The sequence below is a fragment of the Tasmannia lanceolata genome, unplaced genomic scaffold (assembly GCF_043159265.1).
Source record: "Tasmannia lanceolata isolate RefF3 unplaced genomic scaffold, GAP_Taslan_0.1 ptg000018l, whole genome shotgun sequence".
Taxonomy (NCBI): domain Eukaryota; kingdom Viridiplantae; phylum Streptophyta; class Magnoliopsida; order Canellales; family Winteraceae; genus Tasmannia; species Tasmannia lanceolata.
Genome location: NW_027518695.1, coordinates 61,272,286 through 61,291,546, shown reverse-complemented (window position 1 = coordinate 61,291,546; position 19,261 = coordinate 61,272,286). Strand labels below are relative to the sequence as shown.

The following is a 19,261-nucleotide window of genomic DNA, read 5'->3' as shown; positions in this document are numbered from 1 at the left end:
AATTGCGTCTTTTGCTAATATCGTCGTTAGGGTGCTCTATATTATTTATCAAGTAATTGCTATCCAATAATTATCCTTCTTAAAGTTCCTGCTCCTTTTTTAGTTACTTATGGTATCCATAGCGTGTACATTATTAATGGATTGCTATCAATAATTTCCTTTCAGAAATGATTGATTGGACATTATTAAAAAAAAAAGATTTATTTGGGAACTTATTTGCTAATATGTATGTTTTTGCTTTAGCCCAAATCCACTGCCATGTTGGAAGATACCAGTGACATCCATGAATCATATTTGGCTCAGATCCTTTAGTACCCAAGTTGTACTTTATTTCCACAATGTACAACAGAAACTCTTCTTTTCATATACTTTTTGCATGAACTGAAATATTATACATTTGTATATGCCATTGAAGAGGCCTTTCCTTATCCAAAACAGATTATTTATATCTGATTTACTGTCGACAAATTTGTCAAATTCATTGAATAAAGTACAAGCACCAAATTTTAGTAACCAAGATCAGCCACAAGGAGAGAATAGAAATGTAGAATTTTAGTTCATGCAGAAAGTACAAGGGCCGTTTTGGATACTGTAAAAACTCTTTGCATACAATATTTAGGGAAATGACATTCCCACCCCCTTTCCGAGCATTTCCACCCTGATTTGTTTGTCGTTTTTTTCTGAAAACAATTTCATATTTAGGAAAAGACACGAAGGTGGTGGAATTGAAGTCATTTTTAGAAAAAAAAGGCGAACAAAAGTGGAAGTGCTGGAAAAGGAGGTGGAAATATCATTTCTCATAATCTTATATTGATATGGTTTTGAATGTAAATATGTTTATTTGCAAATAAGGCTTGCAAAGAGGCCTTAAAGCCCTCTTTGTAAATAAGATTAAATTAAAGTAATATTGTTTTCAAAGTAAGAAGGCATCTTAGAGAGGCCTGAACTCATGTTGTATTTCTTTACTTTTGGTATAAAATTTGAGGTGACCACTGTCATTCTCTTCTCACTGTAATTGACTGTATTTTCGTCTTTATCAATATGTGCATTTCGTTTGCTAAAGAAAAGACATGATGCCATTGTAGTCTCTCATTCATGTCTTTTGGGCTTGGTCCAGGAATTGGAGCTTCTTGCATTGCTTCGTGACGAAGAAGACGCAGATGAGAAGTTTATTCAGATTGATATAAGCGACGGAGAGCTGGACAGGGTTATGGACCACAGCGACCTAGTTGTGGCAACTGCAGATGATAATAGGAAGGCCACTACAGTTGATCCTCTTCCTCTGAAAGGACCTGGTTGGGAGGTGGTGATATCAGTCAAAAGTGGAGGGATGCTCTCCTCAGTCACTAGCTGAGTATTTGGAAGTACTAGAAAGTATAGACTTACTTATTTTGGTGGTTATTTTTTGGCGGGGTAGTATTGAAATGCAGAAATTGGCCTTCTGCTGGTTTTGATGGTAAGAGGTTTCAAATTCCATGGGAGTTTTTTTGTGAGAGGAAAATAGTCATTGGCCTCTTGTTTTGTATTCAGTACTTCAAAAACTATGTAGGTTTTCGGTTCCCCCCCCGGTTCTATTCCATGGTGGACGAGAAAAAATCAGGTTGTAAAGTTGCCTGATTTTTTTTAGATGTTTAATGTATCGAGTCTGACAGGTTTGGTGACTTTGAAGTCCCTGGTCTTGTGGTTAACTTCTGTTGGACTGTGAGGCCACTGATCAAATTGTTTGGCATTGTTCTTTCAAACTCTCTCTGGTTTGGACAATATTCTACCCCCATTACAAAATTTATACAAATTAAAACATCAAACAATATTCTACCCCCATTACGAATTTAATACAATTTATGGTATTATTATCTAGACCAAAAATATATAAATTTTTAACATTATAATCTATAAGGCTATTGTTATAATTCAATTACTATAACAATCTATAAGCCACAGCAGTGATCACGATAAGCGGTTATGACGCAATCCTTTTTTGTGATGGCGGCTTCCATACCTACAGAGACGGCTTCTTGGCCGTCATAGAGATGGCAGAAGCCGCGAATCAGCTTGGCTTTGTAGAGGGAATCGGCGGCTATTTCCATCCGACGCATGAGAGCCATATCTTTGAAGAAGCCGAGGAGTTCTTTTGGGGTTGTTTCGATGGATCGAGATGGGGGTTCGCATCTGTGGGCTGTGAAGGGGACACTGGTTTCGACGGTCAGGATTGTTTTGTCGTCGTCCGCGTGGGAGGAGAATGGACGGCGGAGGAGAGGTTGGGAGAGAGATCTGAGAAGGTGGAGATTGGCAATTGAAGACGATGATGATACGATGCGATTCATCGCCATTGTTGAGGAACTACGGAAGATCGCTTCGTCTGGAAAACGAGGAGAGAGAGAGAGAGAGAGAGAGAGAGAGAGAGAGAGGGGAAATGAGGAAGAAGAGAAGTTTTGTTTCCCTTCTAATGTTTGACGTCAAAAAGCGGTAATGAGGGGAGCGAATGCGTAGCACTGGGGGAGTGAAAATATCATCGCCCTAATCTATATTAAGCCATTCTATAATTCAATTACTATAACAACCTTATAATTTATACTAATTCGTCATTTTTGTAATTTGTCAGACCCTAATTGGACAAGTCCAAGGATCATGTATTTGGATTCAAAATTTATAAAACCTAATCAGATCCTGAAACATGGATCCATATTCAATCCCGGTCGGATCCATATTCAATCCCATCTAACCGTCTTTTGCCCCGAGACTCCCAACAAATAAAAAATAGAAACCAATGTATTCGTGTAAAGATAGGCAATGAGTCTCCCTTTTACAATTTACAAACTTACGTTATTTCCCAACATTTTCTACTCCCACACGCTACTCATCTCTTTGTGACTTCACTCCAAATCCTTGGCTACCCAAGCTTCATATAACAACACTATATAGAGAAAGAGGGGAGGAGAAAACCCTGAAACTCTCTTAATAAGAAAAATGAGAAACACCTTCTTACCGAAGATCTTACTACCCTTAATTTTACTAATAGAAGTAGCACAATCGGACCCTGACCCCCTCCAAGACTTTTGTGTCACCGATGTAGCCACCACCCAACCTTTCTTCTTCAATGGTGCACCCTGCCTGGACCCGGCTCTGGCCATTCCCTCGCACTTCACGACCTCCATTCTATCGAAAGCCGGGAACACTGGAGCCAACCCCTTTGGCTTCAATGTTACCTTAACTAATGCCAAAAACTTGCCTGGCTCTAACACCCAAGGCTTAACCATGGCTCGGATCGACATTGCCCCAAATGGGCTCATGCCACCCCATTCGCACCCACGAGCCTCGGAGGTAACTCTTCTTCTTAGTGGCAATCTTCTTGTTGGATTCGTAGATACTAGTAACCGTCTCTTCACTCAACAGCTTCGAGCTGGTGATTCTTTCGTGTTCCCTAGAGGAATGCTACACTATCTTTACAATCTCAATTCTCTGGCACCGGCTCTTGCCGTGTCCGGTCTTAGTAGCCAAAACCCCGGTGCGCAGCTCTCTCCGCTCGCCAATTTCGTGATGAAGCCGATGATCATCGATGATGTTTTGAAGAAATCATTTCAAATTAGCGCGAAAGATGTTGAGAGGATTCGGAAGAACCTTGGTGGATGATTATATGTTCGTTTAGCATAAGCTAATTTCAATTAAGAACTATGTGAAAACTAAGAGATGTGAAAACTAATATAAATCCATGAGCCTTTCCTCCACTTTCTAATACGGGACTAAATGTCCACACAAAGGACAAAGTTAAAGGAGGGAAACTCAAGTTTGCTTTGAAAAGGCCACAAAAGCTTAAAGATAAAGGACAGCTGGGTAAATATTATAATTTTGGATTATAATAAGACTTTCTCCTTTCCACACAAAGTAAAAGTCAACATATATTAGTCTTCTCTCTGACAAGATTGCATTAAATATGGAAAAAGTTTTCAAGTATGCCAAGCTCATGGACCTACACAAATTATTCTAATTTTAGATTCATTCTAAGGCTCTATTTCTCTCTACATGTACAACACATCTCTCTACTTATATTTGTATCTGAACCTAGATAGAAGCCATTAACCAATCACTATCATCATTCTCAAAAAATAAATGCCCTGATAAGGTCACACTTGACTCTACATAAGCTATCCATTTTAGCTATTAACTGATTAGAATAGTGAAGACGGGAATGTGTCTGATCCAACACTTAAGGGGCCCATTTGGATACGCGGATTTTAAAAAACAGGTTTTTAGTTTGGAATCAGTGTAAAAGAGGGTTCATGATCAGGCTGCTATGTGCTGTCGTGGCAGCGTTTCTTGGATTTTAAACAAGAAAATCAGGTTTTAAAAATCTCTCCTGCAACCTGAGATTTCTAAAATCAGGAAAATGGGAGGATCTTCTACTTTCTTGCTGATGGAAAGAAGCGAGAGAAGTCAAAAACGACGGCTGGTCCGCTTCTTCTCTTGTCTCTAACCCTCTTTTCTAACTCTCTTTTACACTGTTTTCAAACTAAAAACCTGGTTTCTAAAATCCGCGTATCCAAACGGCCCCTTAGAGAAGTGCATATTTCAAGCCTTTGGCTGATGTCCAGAGGGTTTTTAAACTAAAAACCTGGTTTCTAAAATCCGTGTATCCAAACGGCCCCTTAGATAAGTGCATATTTCAAGCCTTTGGCTGATGTCCAGAGGGGTTCATCGTAGCACTTTACCATTTCTTGAGAGTTATATATGAATTTTTCTAAGGATTTTAGGTGGGATAAGACTAATGGTGCGAAGGCTGGATCTGTTTGGTTGCACCATTGCACAATATCCTGAGTTTTGTGTGGTTTTTAGCTTCCACATCAGAAAAATATTCTATTTGCTTGCATGGAGAATACTTGGCTTGTCTCCATGTTTGGTGACGTGGTATACCTGCAAACTATTAGCAAAATCCAAGGAAAAAGACCATAATTGATGCTTTTTCTCTCTCTTTTTTCATTCTCTCTTCTCTCTATTCTTCCTCTATATTGGTAATGACACCCCCTGTTACTTCTCTACAGCTTGACAAGCAAATATTACTTAACACTACTCTATAAGGTACAAGTAGACTACTTGGTTTGTCTCCTCCATGTTGACTACTTAAACTTTTTATTCACCACTGATGGGGTGTGAAAACACCAGCCTCTCACAGGCCGCCACCTGTCCCAGAGTGGGTGAGCTGCAGCCTCTCACAGGCCGCCACCTGTCCCAGAGTAGGTGAGCTGCAGCCTCTCACAGGCCGCCACCTGTCCCAGAGTAGGTGAGCTGCAGGCCACCTGTCCTGGACACCTGTCCAGGACACCTCACCAGATTTTCCTATAAATAGAGGATCAAAGCTCAGACCAATGGGTAATGCGAAAATCACTTCTCTCCCTAAACTCTTAGACATCTCCCCTTCACTCCTGCTCATACTGACTTGAGTGTCGAAGGGCCTGTCCGGAGTAAAACCCGGTCTGGTCTTCTGACCTCGCTTGCCTTGTGCAGGACTCAGCCCTCATAGCAGGACTCTTTCTCGACCACCTCACTCCTCGTTCACTCCGGTCCTTCAGGACTCAGCTCCCCTAGTCATCCAGCTCAGCTCTTACATCACTGCTGTACCTGTTACCGATTTTAGGTCTAACATATTGGCGCCATCCGTGGGACCCCAGAACTAAAAGCTGTCTTTACACATCCCACTCACAAAAATGGCAGGACGCAAGAGTACGCGGATGCCTACTGCGCGGGCGCGAACTACCCAAACGGCGCTACCCCGCAGGACCCGGAGCGAGCGAATTGCATCACTAGTAGTAGCAGCTTCTGCTACAGCAGAGCAGAGCCCGGCTCGCTCAGAACATCTGAATCCCTTGCCCACCCCGGAGCAGGTTCAAGCTCTATTTCAGCAGATGACAGCCCTCGTTGGGCAGTACCAGCAACTACTTCAAGTGCCCCCTCAACCTCCCCCAGAGGCTCCGCGATCTGTCCAAGGAAGGCCAGACGTCCACAGGGGAGAGTCATCACACCATGGTGAGGGCCGAACTCATCATTCCACCAGACAAGTCCCTCACCTCACGACGAGGCATGCCCAAACAGAGCCTCATCACCGTGAAAGGTCGCGTTCCCCCTCCGCACAGAGGCGCCGAGCTCATGAAGATCGTGCGCCACCAACGAAGCGCCGACCTCGTCGTATGAGTCGGGAGAGCCAATCCGGCTCCGCGGCGAGCCAGTCTGTGGAAAGGATCAGGTCCTTGGACCACAGGACGCATCCGCTGCTACAGAGAATGGAGGAGATGGATCATCGGATAGAGGAACTGGCGAAGGACCAGAGCCGGCCCGTCTCCAGGGCGTTCTCAAGCAGGACGCCATTCACTGATGATGTTCTGGGTGCCCCAGCACCCAGAGGGTTTAAAATGCCCGCCGTCCCTCAGTATGACGGCACTACAGACCCCGTGGACCACTTGGAAACGTTCAGAACAATTATGCTCCTCCACGGAGCTTCCGATGGCTTTCTTTGCAGAGCGTTTCCAACGACGCTGACTGGCGCGGCAAGAGACTGGTATTCCAGGATCAAACCGAACTCTATCAACAATTTTGATGATTTTGGAGAGGATCTTGTCCGCCACTTCATGAACAGCCGCAGGCCAAGGAAAACAACAGCTTCCCTGATGGCCTTGCGACAGGACGACAACGAGCCTCTGAAGGTGTTCGTCCGCCGATTCAATAGGGAGGCACTTCAAGTGCCAAATCTAGATCCCTCAGCAGCAATGAATGCGCTCCTCGCAGGCGCCAAGTCTAATGAATTCCGTCGAGCGGTGGCTCGACAAAATCCGCACTCACTAGCGGATCTTATGGCCGGAGCAGAAGAGTACATAACGGTGGAAGAAACACTGGCAGCTCTTAATTCAAATCGGAGGATAACCTCTGAAGAGAAGAATCTCCCTAAGCAGCGCAGGGAGGATAAACCTCCCAGGAGAGAGAAGTCTCCGCCTCCTCAGAGAAGAGAAGAAAACTTCACGCCTCTCAACACCTCCAGAAAGCACATACTGGCAGCGATCAGCGAAGAAGAGTTCGTGAAGTGGCCTGCTAGAATGATCTCCAAGGGAAACAGGAGAGATCCTTCAAAGTACTGTCGGTTCCACAAGGACCACGGCCACGACAAAGATGATTGTTGGCAACTCAAGCAGGAAATTGAGCAACTCATCAGCCGGGGCTATTTGAAAAAGTATATCCGAACTGACAGCCGCAACCAAGAGCGCAGAGGAAAGAGCCCCCAGGGCCGCAGCCCTCGAAGATCACAGCAGCCCCCTGCTCGGGACAACACCCCTCAGCTGGCCAATGCGCAGCCTGAGGCACCCCGATCTCAGCCAAGGGGGGTCATCGGTACAATTATGGGTGGGCCTGCCGCTGGGGGCACCTCCTCTACCGCTCGCAAAGCATATGCACGGCGAGTTAACGTCGTGCACACAACCAGCAAAAAGACGAGAACGGAGAATGAGATCTCCTTCTCAGATGCAGATCTGGATAATCTTATCCTGCCCCACGACGATGCACTGGTTCTAACCATGCTCGTTGCCAACTGGGAGGTGAAGAAAATCCTCGTAGACAATGGGAGTTCAGCGGATATTCTATACTACCACGCCTTTGAGAAAATGATGATAGGCGACGACCGTCTGAAGCCGGCGAACTCAGATTTATTTGGCTTCTCCGGAGAGGTCGTGAAAGTGGTGGGGCAGATCGAGCTCCCTGTTCTTCTCGGAGACCCACCTTGTCAAGCTTTCGCCATGGTCAACTTTCTGGTAGTAAGGGCCACTTCGGTCTATAATGCTATCTTAGGACGGCCTGGCCAGAACCTGATTCGTGCAGTGCCATCGGCTTATCACCAAAAGATGAAGTTCATAACCCCCAACGGCGTGGGAGAAGTTCGAGGAGATCAACCTCAATCCAGGGAGTGCTACGCGATGGCACTCAAAGGTAAAAATGCAGTGGAATCACTGCCAATCGAACTGCTTGATGTAAGGGACGAGCTCAGGGGGACTCAACCCACTGAAGACCTCCTCTCCATCCCGCTATGCCCAGAAGATAGTGAGAAAGTCGCTCTGATCGGCTCCTCTTTCAGCAGCAGCACTCAGCACCAACTCACTAAGTCAAATCGTCATGCATGAAAGGTGATTTTGTAAATTAAATTTATGTTAATATGAATAATATAATCTTTTTGCAGACTCAGTCTCCCTCTTGTATCTGGAAACCCAGTTCATAAAACTTGGGTACTCTCTGGAAACCCGGTTCATAAAACTTGGGTACTCTCTAGAAACCCAGTTCATAAAACTTGGGTACCCTCTGGAAACCCAGTTCATAAAACTTGGGTACTCTTTGGAAACCCAGTTCATAAAACTTGGGTACTCTTTGGAAACCCAGTTCAATAAAACTCGGGTACTCTGGAAACCCAGTTCGCTAAAACGGGGTACTCGCTGCTTGGCTCGCCACGGCTCGTCTCCGCAAAGATCGGGAGCTCACTCCTGGTCCGGAACCAGCCCGGATGCAAAAACCATCGCCGCCTGGAAACCCAGTTCACTAAAACTTGGGTACTTTGGAAACCCAGTTCAATAAAACTCGGGTACTCTGGAAACCCAGTTCGCTAAAACTGGGTACTCGCTGCTTGGATCGCCACGGCTCGTCTCCGCAAAGATCGGGAGCTCACTCCTGGTCCGGAACCAGCCCGGACGCAAAAACCAACGCCGCTTGGAAACCCAGTTCACTAAAACTCGGGTACTCTGGAAACCCAGTTCGCTAAAACTAGGGTACTCGCTACTTGGAAACCCAGTTCGCTAAAACTAGGGTACTCGCTGCCCGGAAACCCAAGTTCAATAAAACTTGGTCATCCTAAGCCGTTCAGAACATCTCAGGCCGAACTGGATATGACGAGTCTCGCTACAGGACAAAATTCAGTCCGGCCCCAGCCGGACTGGATATAACGCGTTTCAGCAAAACGACAAAAAGCAGTCCGGTCCGAACCGGACTGGGCGCAAGAGGACAAAATTCAGTCCGGCCCCAGCCGGACTGGATATAATGCGTTTCAGCAAAACGACAAAAAGCAGTCCGGTCCGAACCGGACTGGGCGCAAGACGACAAAAATCAGTCCGGCCCCAGCCGGACTGGATATAACGCGTTTCAGCAAAACGACAAAAAGCAGTCCGGTCCGAACCGGACTGGGCGCAAGACGACAAAAAATCAGTCCTGTGCAAGCCGTACTCCGAATTCCGGACTGAATACGACGCGTCCTACAAAACGTCAGAATCAGTCCGGTCGAAGCCGAACTCCGGACTCCGAACTCTGTACTCCGAACTCCGGACTGAATACGACGCGTCCTACAAAACGTCAGAATCAGTCCGGTAGAAGCCGAACTCCGGACTGCTCCAAGCTCCGGACTGACAAAATCCGGACTGATAAGCTCCGGACTGCCCCAAAATCCGGACTGCCCCAAAATCCGGACTGCTCCAAGCTCCGGACTGACAAAATCCGGACTGCTCCAAGCTCCGGACTGACAAAATCCGGACTGATAAGCTCTGGACTACTCCAAAAGCCGAACTGACGAACTCCGGACTGGATCTCCGGACTCATTCCAGCCGGACTGGCTCAAACTCCGGACTGGATCTCCGGACTCATTTCCAACCGGACTGCCGAACTGGATATAGCGCAAAGCGCTACAGGACAAAATCCAGTTCATCTCAAGCCGAACTGGATAGCGCTACAGGACAAAATCCAGTTCATCTCAAGCCGAACTGGATATAATGCAAAGCGCTACAGGACAAAATCCAGTTCATCTCAAGCCCAACTGGATATAGCGCAAAGCGCTACAGGACAAAATCCAGTTCATCTCAAGCCGAACTGGATAGCGCTACAGGACAAAATCCAGTTCATCTCAAGCCGAACTGGATATAGCGCAAAGCGCTACAGGACAAAATCCAGTTCATCTCAAGCCGAACTGGATAGCGCTACAGGACAAAATCCAGTTCCTCTCCAGCCGGACTGACGAACTCCGGACTGGATCTCCGGACTGGACTTCCGGACTCAACACTAGCCGGACTCCGGACTGGATTTCCGGACTCAACTCCAGTCGAACTCCGGACTGGATCTCCGGACTCAACTTCCAGCCGGACTCTGGACTGGATCTCCGGACTCAACTTCCAGCCGGACTCCGGACTGGATCTCCGAACTCAACTTCCAGCCGGACACCGGACTGGATCTCCGGGCTCAACTTCCAGCTGGATCTCCAGACTCCACTTCCAGCCGAACTCCGGACTGGATCTCCAGACTCAACTTCCAGCCGGACTCCGGACTGGATCTCCAGACTCCACTTCCAGCCGAACTCCGGACTGGATCTCCGGACTCAACTTCCAGCCGGACTCCGGACTGGATCTCCGGACTCCACTTCCAGCCGGACTCCGGACTGGACCTCCGGACTCCGGACTAGATCTCCGGACTCCACTTCCAGCCGGACTCCGGACTGGATCTCCGGACTCCATTTCCAGCCGGACTCCGGACTGGATCTCCGGACTCTACTTCCAGCCGGACTCCGGACTGGATCTCCGGACTCAACTTCCAGCCGGACTCCGGACTGGATCTCCAGACTCCACTTCCAGCCGGACTCCGGACTGGATCTCCGGACTCAACTTCCAGCCGGACTCCGGACTGAATCTCCGGACTCAACTTCCAGCCGGACTCCGGACTGGATCTCCGAACTCAACTTCCAGCCGGACTCCGGACTGGATCTCCGGACTCAACTTCCAGCCGGACTCCGGACTGGATCTCCGGACTGGATCTCCGGGCTCAACTTCCAGCCGGACTCCGGACTGGACCTCCGGACTCCATTTCCAGCCGGACTCCGGACTGGATCTCCAGACTCCACTTCCAGCCGGACTCCGGACTGGACCTCCGGACTCCACTTCCAGCCGGACTCCGGACTGGATCTCCGGACTCCATTTCCAGCCGGACTCCGGACTGGATCTCCAGACTCCACTTCCAGCCGGACTCCGGACTGGACCTCCGGACTCCACTTCCAGCCGGACTCCGGACTGGATCTCCGGACTCCACTTCCAGCCGGACTCCGGACTGGACCTCCGGACTCCACTTCCAGCCGGACTCCGGACTGGATCTCCGGACTCCATTTCCAGCCGGACTCCGGACTGGATCTCCAGACTCCACTTCCAGCCGGACTCCGGACTGGACCTCCGGACTCCACTTCCAGCCGGACTCCGGACTGGATCTCCGGACTCCACTTCCAGCCGACCAGACTCCATTTCCAGCCGGACTCCGGACTGGATCTCCAGACTCCACTTCCAGCCGAACTCCGGACTGGATCTCCGGACTCAACTTCCAGCCGGACTCCGGACTGGATCTCCAAACTCCACTTCCAGCCGAACTCCGGACTGGATCTCCTGACTCAACTTCCAGCCGGACTCCGGACTGGATCTCCGGACTCCACTTCCAGCCGGACTCCGGACTGGACCTCCGGACTCCATTTCCAGCCGGACTCCGGACTGGATCTCCTGACTCCACTTCCAGCCGGACTCCGGACTGGACCTCCGGACTCCACTTCCAGCCGGACTCCGGACTGGATCTCCGGACTCCACTTCCAGCCGGACTCCGGACTGAATCTCTGAACTTAGTTTTCTGACTCATTCCTAGACAATGCCTACCCGTTAAGAGAATCGATTGATCACACTTTCCCAAGTCTCTCAATGACTTGGGAAACTGGGGGGCAACTGATGGGGTGTGAAAACACCAGCCTCTCACAGGCCGCCACCTGTCCCAGAGTGGGTGAGCTGCAGCCTCTCACAGGCCGCCACCTGTCCCAGAGTAGGTGAGCTGCAGCCTCTCACAGGCCGCCACCTGTCCAGAGTAGGTGAGCTGCAGCCTCTCACAGGCCGCCACCTGTCCTGGACACCTGTCCAGGACACCTCACCAGATTTTCCTATAAATAGAGGATCAAAGCTCAGACCAATGGGTAATGCGAAAATCCCTTCTCTCCCTAAACTCTTAGACATCTCCCCTTCACTCCTGCTCATACTGACTTGAGTGTCGAAGGGCCTGTCCGGAGTAAAACCCGGTCTGGTCTTCTGACCTCGCTTGTCTTGTGCAGGACTCAGCCCTCATAGCATGACTCTTTCTCGACCACCTCACTCCTCGTTCACTCCGGTCCTTCAGGACTCAGCTCCCCTAGTCATCCAGCTCAGCTCTTACATCACTGCTGTACCTGTTACCGATTTAGGTTTAACAACCACTACTCTGCGAGGTAAGTACATGCAACCAAACTCACCCAAGGCTGATAGAGTAAGGGTTAGGCTATTGATTAGTTGTTAATCAAAAGAAATGACCCTTGTCTAAAATATGTACCTTTCAAAATGAGAGTGAGGTATTAGGTCAGATTGAGTTATCATGGGGATTAAGATTAGAAATCCTAGATGGCAATATCTCGTTGATAGAAAGGCAAAGATATTTCAGTCAATCATGGCCTTTGTAACTTCTCTAATACATGACCAAGATCTATCAATGGGTCATGATAAAGGGGATAAAGTAGGACTGCTCCCACGGCAAGCAAATGACTACAGGCTCCAGAAAATGGGAGTGGATTGCTCTGTAACAAGCAACTATTGCAAGACTTAGGGTGTTTGACAACCATGGAAAATTATTTCATGGAATATTTATTGGCCCAATAGTGAAAGAGGAGACAGAGAGAGACTTAAGGGGGCACGAGTGGAGATAACATGAGAAATCCCTAAAAATAGTGAAAAAAAACCCACTTCCAACTTGGATTTTTCTTTTTCTTGTTTTTGGGGGCCTTTTGTGCGCCACTCCCTCCCTCCCTCTTTAGCCTCTCCCTTTGACCCTCTCTATCCATCACTCACAACGGGCCCACTAGTGTTCCATGGGATATTTTTTCATAGTTGCTTGTGGAGAAAAATCTGGTAGGCAAAATATGATCTGATCATGCACAAGAAAACGGAAAGGTAGATATAAACAAACCATAAGATGAACACTGCGTTATTACATGGTTTAGCCAAGATGCCAACGTCCATGAGCAAAACACAATCTTCCAAAGGGTAATTGATGAAACAAACTAAAAAATAGTTGAAAGGATTCTTAGAAGTATACCTAGATCTTACTGCTGTTGCAATAGAAAAATCAAAAGACATATTTACCATTGGGGAGTTTATTATGAACATGATCCAGTCATTCATTCAAGTTTTCAATTAATATTTGCAAATTTTATTTGTGCCATTCTCCAATTTCGATCGTACATGTGGCACATGTACGATGCTCTCAACTAGCCATCTCATGCTTAGTTATGATTGGGGCCACAAATCAAAAACCCATTGATGGAGAATCCTTGCCATCCCATTAGGGTGTGTTTGGATTACATGAACTTGGAATCAGTAATGAAATCAAATTCCAATCCTATTCCAATTCCCTCGGAAAAGGGAATATCTTCGATTCTACTGTTTGAGTAAGCATTAGAATCAGGAATGGGTAAGGGAATATCTAAAATCCGCTTATCCAAACGGCCCCTTAGCGTCTCTCTCTCTCCAAAAAATTTTAAAAGGTACTGTAAGCCCACTTCATAGGATGATCCAAAAATTGTTCATTTCTCATCACAATGTAAATAGGTCGCACTTGGTAAATCATCTCCATAGGATGATCCTAATCGTCGGATCTACAATGGGATTGCATGTTATAGAAACCTCCATAGAATGAAGGGTTTGGATCATCCTATGGAGATGATTTATGCGGTGCAACCTATTTATGTCGTGGCCCAGCAAATCAACGATTCGGATCATCCTATGAAGTGGGCCTCATAGTACTTTTTGAAAAATATCTGACAACACGCGCACAATATATTAAATAGTGGGCCCTACTCATCCTAACATGAGGTGTAACTAATGGGCCCAACTACATCAAAATATGAGGCGTAAATTGCAGGGTCCACCTTATGCATGGGTTGGGGGAGGTGGTGGGGCCCACCTATCAAAACATGAAGTGTAAAATGGTCTGCCAAGGTGCAAATTGCTGGCTTCGCCCCTACCGTTAGTGATAACTGTTAGAATATGTGAGATCTCACAGTCAGATTGTGTTGAATTCACACCGTTGGATCACCATGGTGCTAGATTAGGCAAGTGGGTTGAATAGGGTAACCTAACTAAATTAGATAACTAGCTTATATTAGCAATTAGGCTAACCTTAGTCGGTAGGATTTCTAGAATTATCTCTTGCCTTGGTTATGTTTATCTCTTTCTATGTTTAACCGTTTGAGTGTTCTATATTGTAAGCCCAAGGGTTCCCATGGGTTAATCATTCACCTTACCTTCTTGTTTTGATGCTAGCAAACCAAATTGATTAGCTTTTATGGACTGATGTGTTGCTTTGAGGTGTTGTGTTGCATACAGGAATTTCATGTCATAATCGTCATTACACAACTCTTCACAACACATGGCTTATGGATCAAGAAGCAAAGGAACCAAGAGCTTGCACCTACAGTGAAGACATCCTCAGTTGAAGATGTTCAAGTAAAGAAGCTCATCATGAAGATCCCACAAGTTCCCTAAGCAAGTGCCAAGAAGGAGCTTGGGGTTGAACATGCCATGGTGACACCTCATGTACCTCAACATGCATTGAAGATTGGAGGACAAGTCACAAGAGCCAAGACAGGGTCAAGATGTTCACCCAAGTAGAAGAAGTCCAAGAAAGTGCAAAGGAGCTAAGACATTCCAAGAAGACTCAAGGTTCTTATTTTTAGAATGTATTTGGAGTCCTCTTGATTTTATATAAAATGCACTTTCAAAAGGTTTTCAAATGGTTTTCATACTTAACTTTTTACATCTTTGAAAACCATACACACACCCAAAAATGTGTTTGAAAACCTTGGACTTTAGCCCAAAGACCATAGCCAAAAAGCCCCTGATCTTTAAAGTTAAAATAGAATTTTTACCAAGGCAGGTTGACCGGGCTATGCCGGGCGACCGCGGGATGGAACCAGGAAATCCAGGGCATCTCGAAATTTATTGGGAAGGTCGACCGGAATGATCCGGGCGACCGCGGATGCGCTTCTGTTTCTACAGAAGCAATCCAATTTGGTTTAGGGCGGGCAACCGCCGTGGGTTGGTCGACCGTGATAGGTTTTATGAGCCAAATTTTTGAGCAAACAGTTAGCCCTCGCCGGGGACCGCATGGGGCCGGTCGACCGCGACGGTAAGAAATTTGAAAAATAGAATAGGGCGCCCGATAGGGGCGGGTGACGGCAGTAGCCCGGTCGATCTCCACGGTCAAGCAAACTAGCCGTTGGGGCATTTTCTGCTTGACTTTTTCAAGCCGGTTATTTATAGTTTTACCCCAAACGGTCATGTTTTCAAATACACTATATATACATCATTAAAAGCTATCTCTACAAGCTTTTGAATATTTGAGAAAGATCAAATCCCATTTCTCTTTCAGCTTCATCATTTTATTTCAAAAGCTAAAAATCTCTTTGATCTTCAATTTCTACATCTTGTCAAGAGGCACTCCATAGGGCTTTTCTTTTGCTATTTCTTGAGAGTAATTGTGAGCTTTCAATGTTGTAATCCGCCTATTAAGAGGCATTGAGTTGTTTTCATTTTATTTGTTCTTCATTAAGGGTCTTCTCTTCGGCCCGGTAAGAATTGTGAAGAAGAGGGTCCTCTCTTCGGCCCGTGAACAAAGGTGAAGATGAGGGTCTTTTCTTCGGCCCAAGAAAGGTGAAGACGGCATATGAGGGTTTGTCCTCATGCCGAAGGCTACGTGCAGATGGACTTCTCTTTGGCTCTTGAGAATGGAAAAGCTTGTTGTAAGAACTTCGAGATTAGGTTTAAAATCTCACCATATTGGAGTACCCAAGGAACTAAACTTGGAAGAGCGGAGTAGGTCAAGTTGTGACCGAACCACTATAAAAACTTGGTATTCTCTTGTGGCGTGGATGCTTCTCTCTCTCTCTCTCTCTCTCTCTCTCTCTCTCTCTCTCTCTCTCTCTCTCTCTCTCTCTCTCTCTCTCTCCTCTTGCACGTGTGGTGATTGGTAATCTCTAACCTTACTTATGTTTATATTTTAATTGAACAGGGGTTAGTAAATGCACCTAAATTAAATGTCTAAATCCTAAATTGCATTATAATATCTATTTAAACAAGGGTTAACTAAATGTGCATGATTAGAAAGTCTAAACCCTAGCTTTTTTTTATATACCTATTTGAATAAGGGTTAGACTAATTTGTGCTTAATTAAATGGATTAATTTTTAATCTCCCTTAATTAAGCCTAAAATTTCTAATTGACCAATTCACCCCCCTCTTGGGTTGTCACACCTTTATTTCATAAATAATCATTCATTAGGGCTACTTGTATTGTATCCAAGTTTAGTGAAAAATCTTCTCTAAATTTTACATGGTATCAGAGCGGGTTGATCCGACCTTGTTTTGAATACATCCCTTCAAGCTTCATTCTCCGGCGGACAGTCGATCTAGCATAGCCTTCTGCCCCCGGCCACCATAAATCCTTTAGTTTTTTTTCAAGGTGCCATGATTTTTAAACATCATCTTCTATTCTTTGCATAGCCTTCTGCTAGCTGCCCTCGTAGCTCTCTTCTATGTTGCCATCCTTCTCATCATATACACATTTATAAATCTCAATTTTGGTTTTCTACCATTTTCTTCACGTTTCCGCACAATCCCGTTAGATCTAGGAATCCATTCCCTCTCCTGTTGCAAATCCAAAACCTTGTTCTCTCAGCCTTCATTTTTTCACCTAACTCGGCATCCACTTGATTTCAGCCAGTATTTTTGTTGAGAGTCATCACCGACTCTAACACATGTGCTGGAGGGGATGGGCCAGTGCGGGCATGGTGCAACGTGGAGCGGGCTGGTGTGGGCCTGCATGGGTGATTGAATCCTAGTTAAACTAGGACTATTTTGTTTGATTTTGTGGTTGAAATTGAGTTCTTGTTAGAATAGGATTCTCATAGTGTTGTTAAATCTTAGTTAGATTAGAAGTGTTTAATGTTATAGATTAAGTTTCTAATATAGGTTGTTTTGGTTTGGGGTAGTATTTAGAATTCGAAGACGTAGTGGAGTTTCTAATTTATAATGAGTTAGTCTTGGTCTTGGAAAGTGCACGGTTGGGAATTGTGAATAGTTAGTCTTTGTTTATTTAGAAAATATAGTAATAGTAGGATTCAATTTCTTGTTGCTTATAAATAAGAGAAGCAGAGAGGAGCAAAACGTGAATCATGGGAAGAGAAGTGTGAAATGTTAAAAGTTGGTGTACAGTTCTTTTACTTTTTAATAATATATTCAAGAAAAGAATAGACTCTCTCTCTCTCTATCTCTCTCTCTCTCTCTGTCTCTCTCTCTCTCCTTTGTCTTTGTGGTGTTGATTGTAGGTATTGCTTTGTTATTTTTGGTGAACAAGTGTCTCAAAGCCTTGGGTGCTTTGATCCTTGATTTTCTACAAGTGGTATCAGAGCCACCGATCTAGGATCGGTGTACGGAGGTCGAATTCATCCGTTAGGGACGGTGAACGGTCGTTGAAGAAGCCGCTAGTCAGGGACTAGTGAAACAAAGCCAAAGGAAGAAGATCAAGCCTTCAGAGACGAGATCCGACACGTCTACGCTCAGGAATCAGACGTAGAAGTTGTAGATCCAGGATCCGACTTCAAGTTTGTCAATCATCAAAAGCTTTGATCAAAGAGATGGATTTCTCCAATTCGATCAACGGGGTTGATAAGTTGAATAATACAAATTATTCATATTGGAAATCTTGCATAGAGTCTTATCTCCAAGGGTAAGATTTATGGGAAATAGTGAATGGTACAGAAACCACTTCTGCCCTTTGGAGGTGCTGAAACATTAGACACTTTGAGGAAGTGGAAGATCAAAGCCGATAAAGCTATGTTCGTGTTGAAGGCAACCATCCAGTGGGATTTTCTCGATTATATTCGAGATGCCAAGACGCCGAAGGAAGCGTGGGATGTCTTTGCCGCTTTGTTTTCAAAGACAAACGACGCTAGACTCCAGATGCTTGAGACTAAGATAGGCTCCGTATCTCAAGGAAATATGACGATTCCCGAGTATATCATGAAAGTCAAGAAGATCTTCAAAAGGTTGATAGCGACGAGGAGTGGTGTTCTCTTCTCTCCATCGCAGAAGAGCAAACCGATGTGTGATGTTGCTCTTACGACTACAGAGGTCGTGGATGTCGCTAGTTCGGCGGACACAAACAAAGGTAACCGAATAGACTATTCTAGAGATTGGATAGTTGATTTGGTTTGTTCGAATCACATGACCGGTGATGAGTAGAAGTTTGTGACAAATACCGAATATAAAGGCAGTCGGATGGTGGTAACAACGAATGATATGAAATTGCCTATTACCCTCATAGGTAATGTTTTCCGATCTAGTGGAGAGCATGATTTATTGAAGGTCATCTACCGCGTTCCAGACATGAAGAGGAACTTAATATCAGTATCTCAGTTTACAAGATCAGGAAATTATGTTCTTTTTGGCCCAGACGATGTGAAGGTCTTCAAGGAATTACTTGTTTCAGGTACTCCGCTTATGGAGGGTAAAAGAGTAGACTCAGTTTACATGATGTCGGCTCAAGAAGCGTATGTACAGAGAACCCGAAAGAACGAGACTGTGGATTTATGGCATGCGAGATTGGCGTATGTTGGATACTCTAAGCTGAAGGTGATGATGAAAAAGCAATTAGTGAAGGGACTTCCTGATCTAGAGATCAACATGACACAGTGTGTGCTGGTTGTCAATATGGGAAGGCGTATCAACTTCCATATACTGATTCACCGTTTCAAGAGAAGAAGCCGCTCGAGCTAGTGCACTCAGACGTTTTTGAGAAAGTGAGAATACCATCAATTGGAGGTATAAATTATTTGTTGACATTCATTGATGATTTCTCACGTTTTGTGTAGGTTTATTTTCTCAAAGAAAAATCAGAAGTTCTTGAAAAGTTCAAAGAGTTCCAAGAACAGGTGAAGAGTGATCTTGGTTGCAAGATAGTGTCTGAGAACCGATAATGGTGGCGAGTACACATCGAACGAATTCACAACTTACATACATAAGCACGGGATTCGTAGGCAGCTCACGTGTCCTAATACACCTCAGCAGAATGGGGTGGCTGAGAGAAAGAATCAGCATTTGGCATAAGTTTCATGGAGAATGTTGCATGCGAAGAATGTACTGTCTCGGTTTTGGGCT

The 19,261-nt window shown here is 45.6% G+C and overlaps 1 protein-coding gene across 1 annotated transcript; it reads left to right on the top strand.

Moving 5' to 3' along the window:
* Positions 1-2,967: 2,967 nt before the first annotated feature.
* Positions 2,968-3,662, top strand: LOC143849318 (germin-like protein 3-1). Its single transcript, XM_077358304.1, has one exon. The coding sequence runs from the start codon at positions 2,968-2,970 to the stop codon at positions 3,628-3,630; it is 663 nt and encodes a 220-aa protein (XP_077214419.1). The 3' UTR covers positions 3,631-3,662.
* Positions 3,663-19,261: the final 15,599 nt, after the last annotated feature.